The 19,682-nt window shown below is 35.4% G+C and overlaps 1 protein-coding gene across 2 annotated transcripts in view; it reads left to right on the top strand.

Moving 5' to 3' along the window:
- The window catches only part of LOC150098348 (clotting factor B-like), a 63,537-nt gene that overhangs the window by 13,214 nt on the left and 30,641 nt on the right, over positions 1–19,682 (top strand). The window contains exons 1-2 of one of the 2 annotated variants that reach the window (XM_090405568.1): positions 3,782–3,906; positions 19,567–19,682. In XM_090405568.1, coding sequence (XP_090261694.1) covers positions 3,837–3,906; positions 19,567–19,682 — 186 coding nt within the window. In that variant the 5' untranslated portion in view covers positions 3,782–3,836. Of the gene's footprint in view, positions 1–3,781; positions 3,907–19,566 lie in introns of those variants that run through there. The other variant, XM_090405567.1, reaches the window with a different exon arrangement.

Below are 19,682 nucleotides of genomic sequence, written 5' to 3'. Positions count from 1 at the left end.
CTACCTTGAAGACACACAGCTATTAAGCACTACCAATACGGATTCCTTCGCTGCCGATCAACAGGAGACTACTGTCATATATCACTCATCTCTGGACAAATGGCATGCAGAAATTTGGAAAATCTCAAGTGGTTGCGCTTGATATCTCTAAAGCTTTGGATTATGTCGTCTGGTACAAAGGCTTGCTAAAGAAATTCCTATCATTTGAACTGTCTCAGGACTTCTTCAGTCGGATTGCTAGCTTTCTGTCCGGATGCACACTGTGTCTGATGGAAAATGGTTCCTTATCCTTTCACCATCCAACTAAGCTGGGGTTCCACAAGGTTCTGTCCTCTCACCAACCTTATTCCGTCTGTATATCAATGACCTACTTCAGTTGATCTCCAACCCAATACACAATTTTGCAGATGAAAGCACACTTCACTCCTCCCTTTCATTTCACAAACCTCACTCTACACAACTCACTTCAACCTACAGAACATCACCACCACTGTCCTCAATTCTGATCTCCAAGCTATCCTCCAATTGGGCACAGATAACCTCGTGAACTTCAATTCTAGTAAAATCTAGTTCTGTCTTATTTCTGACAACAAACAACCATTTTATCCAGTATTATTTTGGATAACACTCAAATTTCCAGACAAGATGAGATTTCTCTTCCTGGAATTACCTAGACATTAGGCCTTTCCTGGCATAACAACATCAAAACTATTATATCCTCAGCTTCCAAAAAACTGGAATTTCTCTTAAACTGAAGATGTTACTTCACTTCTAAACAGTTGTTAACCTTAGAAAAATCAGAAATCTGCCCAGCTATCGAATACTGTTCTCATATTTGGAATGGGTCTCCTAAAAGCTCCCTGAAAATGCTTGATTCAATACAGAGGATATCAGTTAGATTGATAAATGACTCATGCCTTACCAACTCATTCCCCTCACTTTCACATAAACGATTGGTCTCTGCAATTTATGTATTCTATAAATATTTCCATGGCAAATGTTCACCTGAAATAGCACTAATAATTCCCTACTCATTACAAAGCCCGTTGGAACACGTACAGCTGCCTCCCAGCATCCTTTCACAGTGCATCTTGAAACCCACAGAACAAGTTTCTTTTCGCTCTTCCTTTATCCTTGCTACTGCTGTACTGTGGAACAGTCTCTCTCCCCCGATGTATTTTCCAAAGAATACAATATACAGGCTTTTAAATCAAATGTAAACAAGTTTCTACTTTCCGAACCCACCACCCATATAAGGTACTACTTACTATAGGTTGATCAGCCAACCTCTCGTGTATGGGAAAAACATTAAAAAAAAAAGAAAGTTTTATTTTGAATGTGAGATTTGGTGTTCAGGTAAGATAATTAGTATTCTATGAGAGACCTAATAATAGGCTTACCATACATACCGTTTTTAAAGGGACAGTACAGTTTTTTTTTCATATTTTCCGGCCGTCCCGTCGTTTTAATAAAAATGTCAATTTTGTTCTGTTTTTTAATAAAAACTTAAATATACTTTAATATTGGTCAGTCATAAATTAATATTCATAATGTAATTCATAATGTAATTCATAATTAATAATTATAATTCATAATGTAAGGTGTAATCGGGCCAGGGCATGCTGGTTTTTTTTTTTAAACCATCAAAATTTTTAAATTCATTTTAATAAATTATAAGGATTATAATGATGAAACTTATAATGCATTTACAACGTTCGGTCAAAAAATAGCAGCTTGCCGCTCTTGTCATTTTCGTTTCAGAAAACAAGGCTATCTCTCCGCCATATGGCCGTCGCAATAATAATAATTATTATTATTATTATTATTATTATTATTATTATTATTATTTTAACGGTGTCTCCATGGAGTCAAAAGACTCATCGCGGGAGACCCGACATTGACACACTAACCATTATTTACACAATACCTGTCATACCTCTCCTTAAATTCATTCACAGTTGAAGCATTCACAACCAGTTCTGGCAAAGCATTCCACCCATTCACAACCCTCCAATAATAATAATAGTAATAATAGTAATAATAATAATGCCGCACTTCATGCTCTGGATTTTTGTTTCCAAGGACCCTGGCACTATTTCTTTTAGGACTACACCCCTGAGTGGACTTTCATAAAATCTATAATTCTGAGGTAGTTTGATACATGGAATAAGAAAAGATTCCTTTATCTGATAGATGGGTACAGTTTTTTTTTTAATGAGCGAAAAACGCCTAGACTTTCACGACTTTTGTAATATTGTAGAATTTATTCTTTGTCTTCCAAGAAGCACGGCACCTGTTGAGAGAATATTTTCTGTTATGAACTGTATGTGGTTAAAGGAGAAACCTTGAGACAATGAGGGCTATGTTAGTTGTAAGACAAAATTTTCTGATGGAGTGTGAGAAGTTTTATGATAAGCTGTTGAAAGACCAAAATTTGCTGTAAGATCACTTATCGGAGAAATATTCATGGTACGATTGTGGAGAAATATAGTCCCCCCCCCTCTACGTCTACCTAAATTTTTGTATGGATTCAGTCACTGAAGAATAATGGTAAGCTCAAAATGTTAATGCAATAAAACTTTTTTATCGACTTACTTTTTCATGAATACAGAATATTACATAACTCCCGTCCCGTTTTTGCCATCCCAATGTTCCGTTTTTGTCTCAAGGAAATATGGTCATCCTGCCTAATAAACACATATAAAAAATAAAAAATGAAATAAAAACCTATGGATTTCACGGGGGTTTTCTGATTCACATAAACATGCAGCGATGTCTACAGACGTCGCTGCATGTTTATTTATTATAGCATATTTATTATAATATAATTTAAAAAGTATTTAATTTTGAGTTTCGATCGATTTATTTTCCCGGTAGTAATAGTCTGGCAGTTGCACAAAACGAAGTCTGAATTACAGAAAACACCAAAATCTTTTTCAAATGGTAATTGGTAACTACTTTGTATCGCACAAAGCTGTACTTGCTGAAAAGTGTATTCCTACGCAGTATCCATGTTATGTTTGGTTTTTTGTAGTGTGGTTGGTAATTGCGTTATATTTTGTGATTCAGTTGTAATTCAGATATGAGTCAGAAACGTCCATTAAGTAATGGAAGTAAATTTAGCATTAAGAAAAGAAGGAAAATTATTACTTTGGAGAAGAAATTAGAAGTTATAAAGCGTGTTGAGGCCGGCGATCGAGCTGCTGATATCGCTAGGGCCCTTGGCCTACCTCACTCGACGATCAGAACAATTCGTAATAATGCTGACAAAATTACTGAGAGTGTGCAAAATATGACACCTTTAAGTGCTACTAGAATAAATCGCACCAGAAGTAGTAGTATGGAAAATATGGAAAGATTCTTAGCTGTTTGGATCGAAGAACAAAATCACCTTAACGTGCCTTTGACTATGACAGCTATTCAGGAAAAAGCTAAAAGCTTGTATGAAGACTTCAAAAAAGAGGAAGGTGAAAGTTCTCAGCCTGAAAGTTTTAGTGCAAGTCGTGGTTGGTTTGAACGCTTTAAAAGGCGTAGCAATTTGCTAAACATCAAACTGACGAGTGAAGCAGCGAATTCCGATAATGAAGTGGATGGAAAATTAACTGTAGAAGAGAAGCAGACTGTTATAGAACGATTGTCTAAAGCTTTTCAGCTTATCGAAGAAGCGATGGAAATTTTTACGGAAGTTGATCCAAATAGAGAGCGCAGTACTCAAGTGAATATGGCAGTCGATGATTGCATTAATTGCTACAAGAAAATTTACAAGCAAATGGGGATAACAACTTGTTCATCTGTCTTTGAACAATTTATTTTCTTTGGCGTGAAGAAGGATGTAGATGCAGACGATCCCTCGTTATCCCATTAATTTTCCATTGATCCCCGAAAGCAAGCTTCATAACAATACAGGTGTGTTATATTACATACATTTGTAAAATTTATAATATTTTTAATTAATATTTTTTCGGAAAGTTTAATCAAATTCGCTATTTTAGGTTTTGTGAACATAATGATTCCAACTCTGGTATTTAACTAATTCTTAAAACAGTGGATATCATTAAAATCCCATCACACTTTCTCACATTTCAACCACACTATTATGAATAAGTATTGATTTCAAAGATGAATACAAAACTAGTACTGTTCATAATTTTCAGGAATGGTTATTATGAATCCTTGGCTTGTTAAGTATAGTAAAAAGATCTTGCTGTGAAATAGAGAATTACTTGAATTAATCCTTACAACAAGCTTTTAAGTTTTTTAAGACCTTGATATTGTTCACTTTAGCTGATCCCTTCCCTGGATTGTAGTGGTTTGCTATGTGACTTATGGCAGTTTCTTGATAAATTGTCAATTTATCAAGAAACTATTTGATAGATCCTTTTTATTTGTGCAGTTGTTGGGATCTCTGACATGAAAAAATTTAAAAGATATACATATATGTTAAAAGTGTTTGTGTGTCAGTCATCATCATCATGAGCCATTGTCGGCTTTAATTCCCCACGTCACTCCTGTAAATCTGATGTCATCAATCCGCTGTGATTTTGAACAGTGTCATTGTCATATTTTCTCCCTTGCAATCTGGTTCAATATTTATTTCATCCAAGCATGCTTCTTTCCATACTAACTTGTGTTCTTAATTTTTGAATTTCCTTTGCATTTAGTGTCCATGTTTCACAACCATATGTCAATATAGGAAAAATACATTGGTAAAAACTTTCCTTTTCTAGCATAATGGTAATTGCCTTTTGAATATACTGTAGTTTTCCAAATGCTTTTCGACCTAAGCATTGTATGACCTTTAATTTCTACCATGATGTTTTGATATATTAATACCTGTTGTCCTAGGCATGTAATGATCAATAAATTTAGTTTCATCATTATTAATTTTTATTATTTCTGGCTGTACATATCTGTTGAACATAATTTGGTTCTTCTTTAGGTTTATCTTTAAGCCTGCTGTTTTGCTAGTAATTTGGAGTTCAAAGATATGAATTGGTAATTCATATACAATTGAAGTGAAGAAAACTGAATGTGACATAGTTATCTTTACTTAGCTGCACATATCTTCAGTGATATGGAGTCATCTTTAAATGACTTAAATATCTTCCACATACCTCCAGACCTCCCCCACCCAATCAATAAGTTTGAACATTTCTTCTAGGCATGCTACAAACAACTTTGGAAATTTTTTGTCATCATGTCTTATACCTTTTGTATTTCCACTGTGGATATGTTTTCATTAAAATGAATTGTTGTATGCTGATTTGGTGGATTTTATATATGGCTCTTCCTCTTATTGGTTTTGTAGTGCTTTAAGTATTATACAAGTTTTTACGGAATCAAATGCATTTCATAATCAATAAAACCAAGACATAATGGTAGTCGCTATTCATTTCACCATTTAACTATCTGTTATACAGCTTGAATATGGTCTGTTATGCTAAAGCCACTTTGAAAGCTTGCCGATTTCATTTGTTTGTGCAGTCTAGTGTTGCACACAGCCGATGAGCGAAGATTTCTCTGAATTCCTGCAGCTTTGAATGCTCTACAACTTCTGGAAATTTGTGCCACTTCAATTATTTTGTAGTTGTGGTTTTCTTTATTTGCTTCATCATAATAATATAATATTGAGTAAACTTCTTCAGTTTTTTGCTATAGCATATCTATCTTTGGTTATGGTCCCATCTTGTAGTTTGACTGCAATAATCTCTTTATTGCTGTTCATCAATTGTTGTTTGCCATTTTGATGCATTGGTTGTCTTCAGTCGTTCATCTTTCAGATGGTAAACTCATACAACAATATTGTTTGTTGTATGAGTTAACAATTGAATTTCTTATTTCTTCCTTGATACATTTTCTAACTCTTTTTTCAGACTTCAGTGTATTTATCAGTGGATTATCAGCTGTTTCATTTCTTGACAAGCTATTTTATTTCTTTGGAAATTTATGTTGTTTCTGTTCTCTGGTACCAGCTATTTCAAATGAGCATTACAAGAGATTTTTAGTAATGTCATTATTTTCTGATGGATCAACATTGTCATCTGTATAAAGATTTTTAAATCTGTTAGTCTGTATACATTGATGTTTTGCTCTGATCTTCGAAACATTTTTCTTCTTTCTTTTTGGCAATGATGGTAATTTCCAGTGTGTGTTCCTGAAAGACATTTTCTTGTTGTTGAAGATAGTCAGTTTCACTAATTTTTTATGTCTGCTTCCTGTGTGTTTTTTCTTTAAAAAAAGAATTCAGGTTTTCTTTTTCTGCAGAGTCTGTTAGGCTTGCTTTGTTATCATCTCTCTTGCCATATCCAAAATTTTCCATACATCTCTCGTCAGCTAGTTGTGTACCAATTCTGGCATTAATCTCCCATTATAATTTTTAAATGAGGTTTTTGTTTGTTGTAAAGTTCGGATACATATATGTAATGTGATAATTAGCTAAGAGTTACTTTTTTGTATCTTCAAAAAATAACATATGTCTCTTAAAGATTATAACTTATTATAATAGCAATGAACTAATGTTTTCATTTTTTCTTCATTGGTTCATCATAATATAATACTGAGTAAAATTTTTCAATTATTTTTTGCTATAGCATATCTCTCTTGTTCGGTTCCATCTTGCAACTATCTCTTTATCACTGTTCTTCAGTTTTTTGATGCTGAGTCTCAATTCTGTTTTGTTTCCTTTTCAGTAATATGCCATTTCACATACTTTTTCACATCAAATAAATTATTTATTTATTCAATACTTTTCACCCTCTTCTCTTTAATGCTGTGGATGGATACTGTCCTTGTTTGTTTTTTTTCATTGATTTCTTTTAAATTTTTATTTACTTATTTTATACTTTTATTTATTTACACTGAGAGAAAAATGCATCTCTTTGTGTAGAAAATACATATGCATCATAATCAAATTCCTGGCATATATACCCTTAAGCCATGTACGAGATATGATAGTATTACATGAAGCACTTAAATCATTACTAACTTCCTAACTACAATTTTCCTTCAAATCAATCTGTTACCTGTCAAGACTCCAATATTATTAGATCTTATATTTCTATCTTCTAAGGAACTTTTTCCTATATCAATCCACCTATATCTTGGTCTTCCTCTGGGTCTTTTTCCTGCCTGGTTGATACAGAATAGAACACTTCCTATTCTGTATAAGTGACCATACCACCTGATATTAGCTCTGCTAACACATTCCTGGATGCTAACAATGTCAAATTCTTTCCTAATATCCTAATTTTTAATATAATATAGCCATCGATGCCATCTGTTCATGCTCCTAATCTTTCTCAGGACTCTCATATCTGTGTTTTCTAGTCTATGGTCAGGTGTTTTATTTCTAACCCAGTTTTCAGATCCATAAGTTAAAATTGGTTCAAACACTGTGTAGGCTTCTCTCTTATTCCATATAAATTTATTCAGTTCACTTCCTACCATACCAGCTTTGTCGATTCTGTTGTCTATTTCCATATTTAATTTAGCATCTTCATTAAAAATTGGGCCTGAGTAGCTGAAATGTTTTACTTGTTCTATAGGTTCTCTATAGAACAAGTAAAATCAACAGAATGCAGTTGATATTATCAATGCTTTTGCCTATTTTTATCATCTTTGTCTTGTTATTGCTGACCTTCATACCATATCTATTACAACAGTTATTCATTTTAGTCAGGGAATCTCGCAGACTTGTAGCGAATTATTTAGAAATATAACATCATCTCTGCATAAAGCAAAGAGCTGAGATTAACATCTCCAATTTTGATATCAGGTTTAATACCACTTTCCTTCATAATGTGATCCATATAGATAATAACAGAGGGGATAATGTACATCCTTATCTGACACCAGATTTAATTTCAGACCATCTTCCCATACTTCCTTCAATTCTAACTGCTGACTTACAACTCAAATAAAGACTAAGTACTGCTTGATATAATGCCCCATTGACACTATACAACTGTAGTGTTTTGAATAGTCTTGCAGACAACCTCACCACATGCGTCTCTGGCTAAATCAATCAATGTTTTCGTAGGGGCTTGCCCCTAAATTTCCAAGGTTTGCTTCTTATTCTCGAACTGTCCTTTTTTTCTTGAATAATGTTTGTGTATTTTAGTCTACAGTTCACATCTAAGAGCTGCTCAACTTTTATTCGCTTTAAAAACTTGCATACATGTTTTTCTTTTCAATATGAAATTGAATTTTATTCTTCTCAAAACTAAATGGTGATCACTTCCAGTTTCAAATCCTCTACACTCTAGTGTCCTGCACCAGGGAGAAAACATCACTATCAACAATAACATAGTCCATGAGACTTTTCTTATTCCTTGCCTCCTCTCTCCATGTGAATTTGTGCACATTTTTATGTTCAAACATTGTGTTAATAATAACCAGTCCATGTCCTGAGCAGAAATCCAACAGGTATTTGCCATTATCATTAGCTTTGCTCATTTCTCCAAATTTTCCCAAAATATTTTTGTGTCTGACAATCATCTCCTACTCTGCTATGTAGATCCCTAACAAGGACCAACTTTTCCTTTTTCATTGTGTCACTTGCTTTCTCTAAAGCCTCAAAAAATTCCTCTACTTTTACCTTATTAGAACCTTCTGTGGGACCATAGGCACAAATAAGTCTCATTGTCCAGTTCCAAATTCTGATATTTCCCCATATCGCTCTACTTGAGACTGCCTGCCATTCAAGAAGATTCGCCTCGTATTTAGTATTAAATACTATGGCTACCCCTTCTTTTCCTTGATTGTCATTGCCTGAATATAACATTTTGTATTTATTGTTAAGAAAGATCTTGCCAATTTTTGTCTTTTTTGTTTCAGTCACCCCTATTGTGCAATCCAGTACTTATCCAATTCCTCAGCTAACTCCATTTCTTTGCCATTCAGGCTTCTTATGGTGATAGTACCAATCTTGAACTCTGGTAATGTTGAGTTGCAGTGTGTTTTAGGATTTGTTCTTCCAGTACCTGAATTTTCGCTGTTCGCACTGGTTCCCTGGTGACAACAATGGGGGGGGGGGGTTGTTTAACCTGGCAGTGCCCCAGCCAGCATGAAATTCTCTAATGTACCATTTATTTTATACTGTGGTTAAAACCAATAAGAATACAATTTGGTCGGCTAAATCCCAAATTGCCAGCCCTTCTTTTAAAGCCTATGTTGAGGTCTCCTCTCAGTTATACAGCTTTGACCCTTAAGCACTGCTACATATGAAAATCTTGGTGGAAGACCATGTCCTGGATGCACCAACTATTTTAAAAAAAACTTCCTTGTATCTCATAAATGTATTTATATTATTCAGAATTATATCATTCCAAAATTTTTCTGACTAGTATGTGGTACATTTGATGGTAATTACAGAATGATAGCTCTGTGAGCTGTGTGGGAAAAATACTTATGATGATATTAGAAGAAAGAATAGGGGAACTAATTTAAGAAAATCTGGAAGATGAGCAAACAGGATTTAGAAGAGACAGAAGTACTGTGCACCAAATATTAGTCAAATCTTATGGAGTAAATAGGAACCTGGTATATCTCTTGGAGAACATCAATGACAATTGAGTAGCTGCTGCAAGAAACTCTGGAGAAATAGGAAGATTGTTCTGGACACCAAGAGGCACGAGACAAGGAGACCCCGATATTCCCAAGCATGCTTATCATGCTTTTGGAAAGAACAGTGGATATCATAAAAGTTAATTTAAGGAGAATTTCAATTCGAAGTACAAAAATAGACTATTTGTGATTACATAATATTTAACATAATCATTATTGAAGAGGAACTCGAAAGAACAGTGCTGAAGCGAAGTGAAGAAAGAAAGCAACGTTGTTGGATCGTGTATTACATCCTTTATACATCCTACATCCTTCCTGGCTTTGAATCTGCCATCTTGTTAGAATGCTATTCTTACTTAAATTAATTAATTGTTGGTTGATTACTAATCAAAAAATAGAGAAATTTATATTTATACTGCGCCACCCTATATTCAGATTAGTCTATGCAAAATACTAGAATCAATCATCAACTAATTTAAGCAATCTCATTATTCATACAGGCCGAGTTTAAAATTAACATTTAAGGCTTCTGCATGGTTCGATATCTTTATGAACGGTGCAATGAAAGAGAATCAGGCACACACAAAATTGAAATCAAATAAACAAAATATTTAATGCAGGGTTATATGACAAGTACATAAGCTTAACTCTGAAAACAAGATAATGCATATAAGTTAGTTCAAATGGTAGTAACATTCACATAGATTTAGACATTAGACATTCAGTCATTAAATCTATAGTTTTCCTAATAATTAAAATGGATCACACTGTCCAATATTACAGAATCTCTCAGTAATTGTTTTCACAGTTGTACTCTTTAATTTATCACATAGTCAGCAAACACTTAATTTCTGTCATGAGGCAGTTGTCACTTCAGGGGGAAATACTTTCAAGCTTCTAACTTTGGCTAATCTCAGCAAAACGCCACAGTTAATATAAGATACAACAGATGGAGCTAACACTTAGTTTCTGTTATGAGGCAGTTATCACTTCAAGGGGGGGGGGACTCTTTCAAGCTTCTAACTACGGCTAATCTCAGCAAAACGCCACAGTTAATATAAGATACAACAGATGGAGCTAACACTTAGTTTCTGTTATGAGGCAGTTATCACTTCAAGGGGCGGGGACTCTTTCAAGCTTCTAACTACGGCTAATCTCAGTAAAACACCACAGTTAATGTAGGATATAACATGAGGTGCTAACTCTTATATCTTCACTTGTTATCACTCAGTTAGCAAACTCTAAATTCATTAATGGCGGTAGTTATTACTTCAAGGGGAAAACTATCAAGCGTCTAACTTTGGCTAATCTCAGCAAAATGCCACTTCCGCTAATCTCAGCAAAATGCCACAGTTAATGTTGGGATACAACAGGAGGAGTCTACCCTTACATCTTCACTCAGAAATACAATAAAATTGGATTGTTCTTACCGGGTTAAATCCTTAGCACATCAGATTCACAGTGGGCACATTTTAAAACTGTATTCACTTATCACTCTGAAGCAACACTATTCAAAAGAAATCTTCTCAATGATAACTGAATTATTAATCATCGTGCTTCACGAATCTTCATGCATTTGCAATAAGGCAGAATACTTATTCCATGTTTGCTTCTATATAACAAATTCAGCTTTGCACAATCCTTCTTTAAAATGACTTTGGAATACGAAGTAATTCTAGAACTCAGTAGAATAATTCTAAATTGCTTATTAATCCCCTGATCCTTTATTAATCCTATTACAGCAGCCCCTTACTTTACTTCGTGCTGCCTCTAAGCACATTTCCCGGTCCCTTCTTAATGTAATTACAGCACTATAATTCCTGACACTGCAGCCCCTTACTTTACTTCGTGCTGCCTCTAAATTTTCTTCTCGTCTACTCCCTACTGTCCTGAGTGCTCCCTCCTTCCCTCTTCTCCGCACTGTCATGAGTGGTTCTGCCCCTTCCGTATACTTTTGCTTTCTGCTTATATACCTCCACTCTTCTTCCCGCCAAAATCGGTTCTCACACTTCAGCTCATATTAATTCTTTGCTTCCAATACCGTAGCTCACGTTCTAAGCTCGCGCTATCTAAATTTAACTCTGTCTCCATGACAACAACCAAAACAAAACATAAACAGAAGCATTACATAAGATTATACCTTTACATACAGTAATGAAAAATAAAAAAATTATTATAGTTATTTAAGATCATGCCTTCATTTAGTAATAAAGAAATTTCAGGGCAATTATATGAGTAATACAGTTTAAGTAAGAGACATACAATATTTACAAGTCTTGCTTATGATATGGAAGATTATGTTGGATTCTGAAAGAAATATCAATAACTTTAATTTCTCTTCATTCAGAATCCAACAGTGCTGAAGCGAAGTGAAGAAAGAAAACAACGTGGACTGAAAATGAACAATCGATAAAACAAAAACAATGATATTCATTAAGAACAGGATGAAAAGCAAATAAAGGTTAAGAGACAACAGCTGGAAGAGGTTAAGAACTTTACAAACCTAGTCATCAACATGACACATGATTTAGACTGTAAAAAAGAGATAAGATCTCAGATAACAAAAGCCAAAGTAAACCTACTGCAATGGACAAGATATGAAAGTAAATCAGTGAGCCTCCCCATAAAGCTGAGACTGCTGGAAACGTGTATTCCCAAGTGCTGTCTATGGCTGCGAGATTAGAAATGCTCAAAGACTCTGTGAAACAAATATTGAAAAAAACATGTTATAGAAAGATTTAATGAATTGGAGAAGTGCAAAAAGACAGATGAAAAAATGTATCGCAAAGTTAACTGCAAAAGAAAATCTAATGCAGAAAATATTTCAAAGGAAACTAAAGTTTTTTTGGACATATCTGTAAAATGGATAACAGTAGAAAGATCAAAATCTTGATGCTTGGTACTGTAGATGGTAAAAATAGAAGAGGATAGCAAGAGTGGATAAATGATGTGAAACAGTGGTGTAGAAAGAGTATGAAGGATTTGAGTCACCTGACATTGGACAGAGAGAATTGTGAAACAAACATCAGGCACCAACGGGCATTGGACCTATGGGCAGTGATGATGATCATGATTTGATGGAAGTTTGTAGAAAGATATAAAGTGCATAGAATAATAATTTATGATTTCACTGACCCATTTGCTGTATCAACAGACTAGAAAAAAGGAGGACATCTAACATTTAAATAGATTAAAGATCAATAATGCAAATTACAAGACTGACAAGCTTAATCTAATTAGATAGAATATTGCATTGAGAACGATCTAAGTTAATAGTGTAATCCAACATGAAATATGATCTGTACAACATCTGTAAAAGCCAGTGAAGATTATTAAAGCATATCAAAAGATCCTGGCAAACAAGTCAGCTTGTGCTCTTAGAGAATACACAGACAAATCTAAGAAAGCTAAACACTGTGTAAAACTAGCTAAGCAAAAGTCATGGTGGGAAGACTTTGGTAAGAACATAGAAAATAAATTTCAAGAAAGTGGCAAGATATTCTGGAGGTTGTTGAAGAAGCTCAGAAATGGAGGAAAGAGTACTGTAAAAGGAATTAGAGATTATAAAGGTGATATGAAAATTGGATAAAAAGATATCCTTGAAGCAAGGAGTAATTACTTTGAAAAATTGCTAAATGAAACTAGAAGTGTGGACAGAAAAATGATAAAAAACACTGACCCGACATGCAATCAGAATACATATCCATACCTGAAGTAGAAAAAGTCCTCAAAAGACTGAAATGTGGAAAGGCAGCTGCAGTTGATATTCAACCAGAAATGAGTGGAAGGAGGGTAATTATTATGGGAGATTTCAACTATGGTAATATTGATTGGAAGAAGGAGAGGACACATGGGAGGAAGGAATTGGATTTTATGCAGTTATTAAGGGATAACTATCTGCAACAACATGTAATGGAAAATACTAGGGGTCAGAGAGTGCTTGACCTAGTAATTGCATCTGAGAATTTGGCTGTAACGAATATGACCACGTTGCCACCAATTGGTGAGAGTGATCATAGAGTCTTGATTTGGGAGGTGGCTAAAGGTGTGGGATTTACAATTGAGACTGGGGACATGTGGAATTATCGGGCTGGTAAGTATGACAAGCTTAGGAGTTTGATTGTTTCAGTGCCATGGCATGTAAAACTGCAACAGCTAGATGTTGATAGTGCATGGGAGGCGGTTAAGAATTTTTTGCATACAGCAATGGCTGACTTTATAACTAGAGTACTAATAATAAATCAAGTTGGGGTTAAATGGATGAATAACACCATTAATCTTGAGCTGCAAAAAAAGAAACAACTATGGAGGAAATTTAAGGAGAAAGGTGACCTGCAGGCACACGAAAGGTATAAAGCGCAGGCCAAAAGAGTAACAAGTGTGGTAAGAAAAGCAAAAACGGATTATGAAAGAACATTAGCCATGCAGGCTAAAGAGAATCCCAAACAGTTTTTTCGATATGTTGCAAGTAAAAGAAAAAATGTATAATGCTGATGGTAGGGAGGTAACTGAATCAGTTGATATAGTTGAATTACTGAGCGAGCACTTTGCAAGAGTATATCATCTAGATGGTGACATTGCAGGAATGAATGAACCAATAGATTATTTGGAATTGTGGTGAATGAAGTGGAGGTGAATAGTCTATTACAAAACCTCGATGTCAATACATCTGTGGGATTGGATGGTATACCAGCTTGTGTCATACATGAAGCGGCCAGTGCCCTTGACCATTTTGTTTAATTTGAGTCTCGGGGTGGAAAGAGGGGAAAATAGTTCCACTGCATAAAGGAGGTTCCAAGACTACTATTGTAAATTACCGACCGATTTGCATATCAAGAATCGTTGTCAAGGTCTTGGAGAAATTAGTCGAGAGAAAAATATAGGATTGCATAGATGAAAATGAGATACTGTATAGGGGACAACATGGTTTTGTGAAGGGTAAATCATGCCTCAGTAACTTACTCACGTTTTATAACAGTGACGGCTGAACTGGATAAGGGTAATGGTTTAACAGTGATTCTACTGAACCTTGCCAAGGAATTTGACAGGATACCACATGGGATTCTAATCAGTAAACTGCAGCATATGAGGATGGATATAGGGTTGGTGAGATGGATAGGAGGGTGGTTGATGGAGAGATATCAGAGAGTGGTTTATTCAGGGCTAGAGTCTAAAAGACGGCCTGTGACTAGTGGTGTGCCACAGGGTTTTGTTCTTGGACCATTACTTTTCAATTTGTTCATTAACGATATAGGAAAGGATCTGAGAGGAAGTGTTATCTTATTTGCGATGATGCAAAGTTGGGTAGAGCAATAGTTTGGAGGACTAGACTACGAAAAATGGATGTCATTTGAATGTGGCAAAGTGTAATGTTATGCATTTTGGGGTGAAAAGATTAGCAGCAGTATATCACATTGGTGGAGCCGTATTACAGGAGATTGATGAAGACAGAGATTTGGGAGTGTTGGTGGATAGGGAGTTGAAGTTTAGGGGGAACATTGCAAAAGTGGCTAAATCAGCTCATCAACTCACTTGGTTGCTGAAAAATACTTTAACAAACAGAGAGAAACAAGTTATTGTTCCTCTGTATCGAGCCTTGAAACCTTGGTGTCCATATCTGGGCGCCAGGGTTTCTTCTTGATGGGGAGGAGGTAGAGGGATCCAGAGACGAGTGACCAAGATGATAGCAGGTCTATGGAATGAACCTTATGAGAACAGGTTGAAGATTTGTGGGTTGCAGAAATTGTTTGATAAGCAGAAAAGTGGTGATATGATTGAGACATTCAAATTACTGAAGGGTTTCTATAAGATTAATTCAGAAGATATTTTTGAGAATAGGACTGGTAGTAGGAGGAGAAGGGGCCATCCATGGAAGCTTGGTAAGAGTGTGGTTAACAAGGGTGTTAGTGCTAGGTTTTTTTATTTGGAGAGTAGTGAATGAGTCGAATAAGCTGCCAGAGTCTGTTGTGGGTGCCATGACTGTGAATAAGTTCAAGGCGAGGTATGATAGATACTGGGTGAATGTCGAATAGTTGTTCTTGACATGATGTTAGGGCCTCCCTCGACGAGTCTGTCGACTCCCTGGAGTTGCCCGTAATAATAATAATAATAAATGCTCAAGTATGGAGGTATAAAAGTCTTACAGTGGCTGCACTGCGTAGTTCAGAGAGCCTAGATGCAGGGACGTATTCCAGATGATTGGAGTAGAGCTCTCATAGTACCCATATATAAAAAAAGGAAATAAAACTGAATGTGAGAATTACGGAGGTATTTCTGTACTGAGTGTTCCTGGTAAGATTAATGCCAGTATACTTGAGAATGATTGTGGAAGGGAAGCTTGGTGAATCAGGTCAAATCGAGGCTGTCGGAATCAGATTTTCCCTGTATGACAAATAGTTGAGAAATCATGTGAATATAACAAAGATCTGTATTTAAGTTTTGTAGATCTGATAGAAGCATATGACAAGGTGCCAAGAGAGAAGCTATTCAAAATGCTACAGTTGTATGGTGTCACTGGGGCATTATATCAAGCAATACTTAGTCTTTATTTGAGTTGTAAGTCAGCAGTTAGAATTGAAGGAAGTACAGGAAGATGGTTTAATGTTAAATCTATGGTCAGACAAGGATGTACATTATCTACGAGAGTGGTCTGATAAATTCTCGGTCTCGACCATAGATGGCAACACTAGCAGCAAGATTTGTTTTCTAAGTTGGTACATCTATCATAATTATCCACGTGAAATTGCAGGACATTCTATCAAATAGTTAGAATGGTCAAATAGTTTTATACATCTTTCTGAAGCAAAAGTGTTGTGTGTATCCCTTGAAAGGGATAAAATTGAGTATCGTGCGGTTATGAAATTCTTTGTAAACGAATGTTTAACGACTAAAGAAATTCATTGGAATTTCATAAAAGTTTATGGGCACTCTTCTCCTTTGTTTTTGACGATTAAGAAATGGGCTGCTGAGTTCAAGTGCAGCTGTACCAGCCTTGAATATGATCCACATGAAGGACGTCCAAAAAGTGAAACACCAGAAATCATTGATCAAGTGTACAATATGGTGTTGGATGGCCATCGAGTCAAACTGCATGGAATTGCTGAGACTATAGGCATTTCAAAAGAACATGTAGGATATATTTTGCATGAAGAATTGCATATGAAAAAGCTTTGTGCAAGATTGGTGCCATACTTGCTCACAGCAGATCAAAAACGCACTCGCATGAAAATCTGAACAGTACTTGGAGCGTTTTAACAAAAATAAAACTAATTTTGTGCGTCGATTTATTACTTGGATTCATAATTACTCACCAGAATCTAAATAGCAGTCAAAACAGTGGACAGAAGCCGGTTGTTTAGCGCCATAGAAGACAAAGTCAGTTCCATCAGCAGGAAAGGTCATGGCATCGGTGTTTTGGGATGCTAAAGGCATTTTGTTTATTAATTATCTTGAAAAGGATAAAACAATAACTGGGGAATATTATTCCGATCTTTTAACCAGACTAGATGAAAAAATTCGTGAGAAAAGACCTAGTTTGCAGAAGAAAAAAATCATCTCTCATCAGGACAATGCACCTGTCCACAAAGTGGCAATGATAAAATTAAGGGATCTGCACTATAAATTGTTGGAACATCCACCCTGTTCCCTAGATTTGGCATCCTCTGACTTCTATCTCTTCCCAAAACTAAAACTCTTCCTTGCTGGTCAGCATTTTTCTTCGGATCAAGAGATGATTGCAGATCTTACCGAGAACCACTACAGGGATGGGATAATGGTGCTGGAGCTTCACTGGAATAATGTATTAGTTTTAAGGGAGATTAAGTTGAAAAATGAAAATAATTTTGAATTCGTTTTTTCATTGTTAGGCTGAGAACTTTTCAGACCACCCTCATACCTAAGGTGATTCTTTTAGTCACCGACTGATAAACCACTATCGTGTCCATTAAGCCTTTCTGAAAATGTATTGCACAGATTGTATAGATCAGTATAGATTGTATATGCTACCTTTTCTCACATGTTTCTTAACGTTGAACTACTAAGATGTTTTTCCGTCCATTTTCACTCACTGCTGCCTGATTCCTCTCATACAGTTGTTTTAAAAGGTGTATTAAGAGTTCTGGGATGCACATTTTGTTTAGAATTTTCCACAGGTCCTCCCTCCTGACATAGTGAGATGCATTGGCACACATACAAGGGAATATTAAATTCTTGAGCCTTTTCAGCCAAGTTACTTGGATTAGAAATTTGATCTCTGCTTCGACATCCTTTTCTAAAACCTGCCTGTTCTGCAGGAAGTCTTTGCTCGTTTCAGTATTTCTTTTATAAAACTGAGAAGAATTTTGTTTGCATGAGATCAAGGCCATAATTCTATAATTATTGCATTCCTTCAGGCCAGTTTCCTGTCTCCCAGATTTTATTACAAATTTTTCTTATGTTTTTGATTCCTATTGATCCTAGACATGCAAAAGATTCTCTTCAGTTAGGTCCTGAGCTGTGGTGTTCCCTCTCCTAAGATTTTTTTTAGAGCTTCTTCAATCTCTTCCTTTAAAATTCTAGGTTCCTTATGGAAGTCTCTGGTGTTTACTTTGTTGAATGATACTGAAATATCTTTGTATAGATTTGAGCAATAGTCTTTCTATCTATTAAGGATGTCCATTGGATGTAATTGTTGACAACATCTATACTTGAATACTTTGATTTAAATTTTCTATTCAACAGCCTTATTTTACTAAATAGGACATCGTTTTGATTTTGCTTTGAGTGATCTTCAATTTTTCTGCATGTGTTGTTGATAAAGTTGTTTTTATCTTTAATGCCCAGTTTTTTGATAACTTGGATAACTGGCTATAGCTCTGCCAGTCGTCTTCCGTTAAAAGTCCTTTTGACTTTATTTCTCATCTTTTCTCAACTAGTTTCATTTGATATCCAGGGTGTGTTCATTTAGGATTTTTTGGGCAACATTGATTTTGCAGTTTCCAGTAATATTATTTTGGTTTTATTGCAAAGTTCTTCTGGGGGTCATTTCATCAGCATAACTGCCTAGTTCTAGAATTTATTTTCCACTTTAAAGCTATATGTCTCAGCAATTCCTGCAAAGTGCAATCTAGGTGGATATGCTATTTTTTTTTTTTTTTCGAATGTATTTTCATACTCAATGATGAGTTGGTGATCAGCGCGACAGTCAGCTCTGGAAAATGCTTTAACCTTTTTCGTCATAGACCCCCCCACCACACACACATCTTTTGTTATTGAGGATGTAATCAGGTTGGTTCCTTGTTTCTGTCTTCAAGCAACCTCCAGGTGTATAGTCTCCATTTCTGCTGCTTAAAGAGAGTTCTTTTTCTATACAAAAAAAAGGTCCTTCAATCTTTCGCCTCTTTCATTTTGGGTGCCAAGTCCGGGACATCCCAGGATTATGCTGTTGTGGTTTGCCATCCTTTTTTCCAACGTTTGCACTAAAATCGCCCTTAAGGATCAAAATGTCTCTTTTCTTATTGCATCTTTGGCTAAATTCAGATCCCTGCAGAAGAGGTCAATGGTCTCTTCGTCTGCATCGCTTGTAGGGGCTTAAATTTTTTCAAATGTAATTGGTATTGGATTGCACTCAGTCCTCAAGCAAATTATCATGTGGTCTCGTGGCGTGAGCATTATGACGTCATTCCTCCTACGCAGCATTAATACATTAATCAATCATGGACGGATCGTAATTTTTACCATTGATTATTAGATTTGATTAATGCAGTTTTGATATACGCAGTAACATCGAGGGATACCTGTGTGTGTGTATTAATTCTGGACCTGTACTGTACTAATTTGAATGCAGAAAATGACACTAGATTAGTAATAAAAATAATACGTACGTAACAAGAATACCATTGCTTATACTAACTTTCATTAATTAATTCTGAGTAAATTTCTGTTACTTATGATTAGTATTCATGGCATGAAAAATTTGATAAAGAGAGCAGAATTTTGTTACAGTGTATTCTGTGTTCTTTACAGAATGTGGTGTTAGACCTGATTTACAATTTGATCCCAGACAGAAACCAAAGAAAAGTTCAGGAATATATGGGATTGTAGGAGGTACAGAAGCTGTTCCAAATTCATGGCCTTGGGTA

This window comes from Typopeltis vanoorti, chromosome 15 (assembly GCF_054136105.1).
Source record: "Typopeltis vanoorti isolate ZY-2024b chromosome 15, IOZ_Tvanoo_1.0, whole genome shotgun sequence".
In the NCBI taxonomy this organism is placed as follows: Eukaryota; Metazoa; Arthropoda; class Arachnida; order Uropygi; family Thelyphonidae; genus Typopeltis; species Typopeltis vanoorti.
The sequence above is the reverse complement of the archived record's forward strand: the minus strand, read 5'-3'. Positions and strand labels throughout refer to the sequence as shown.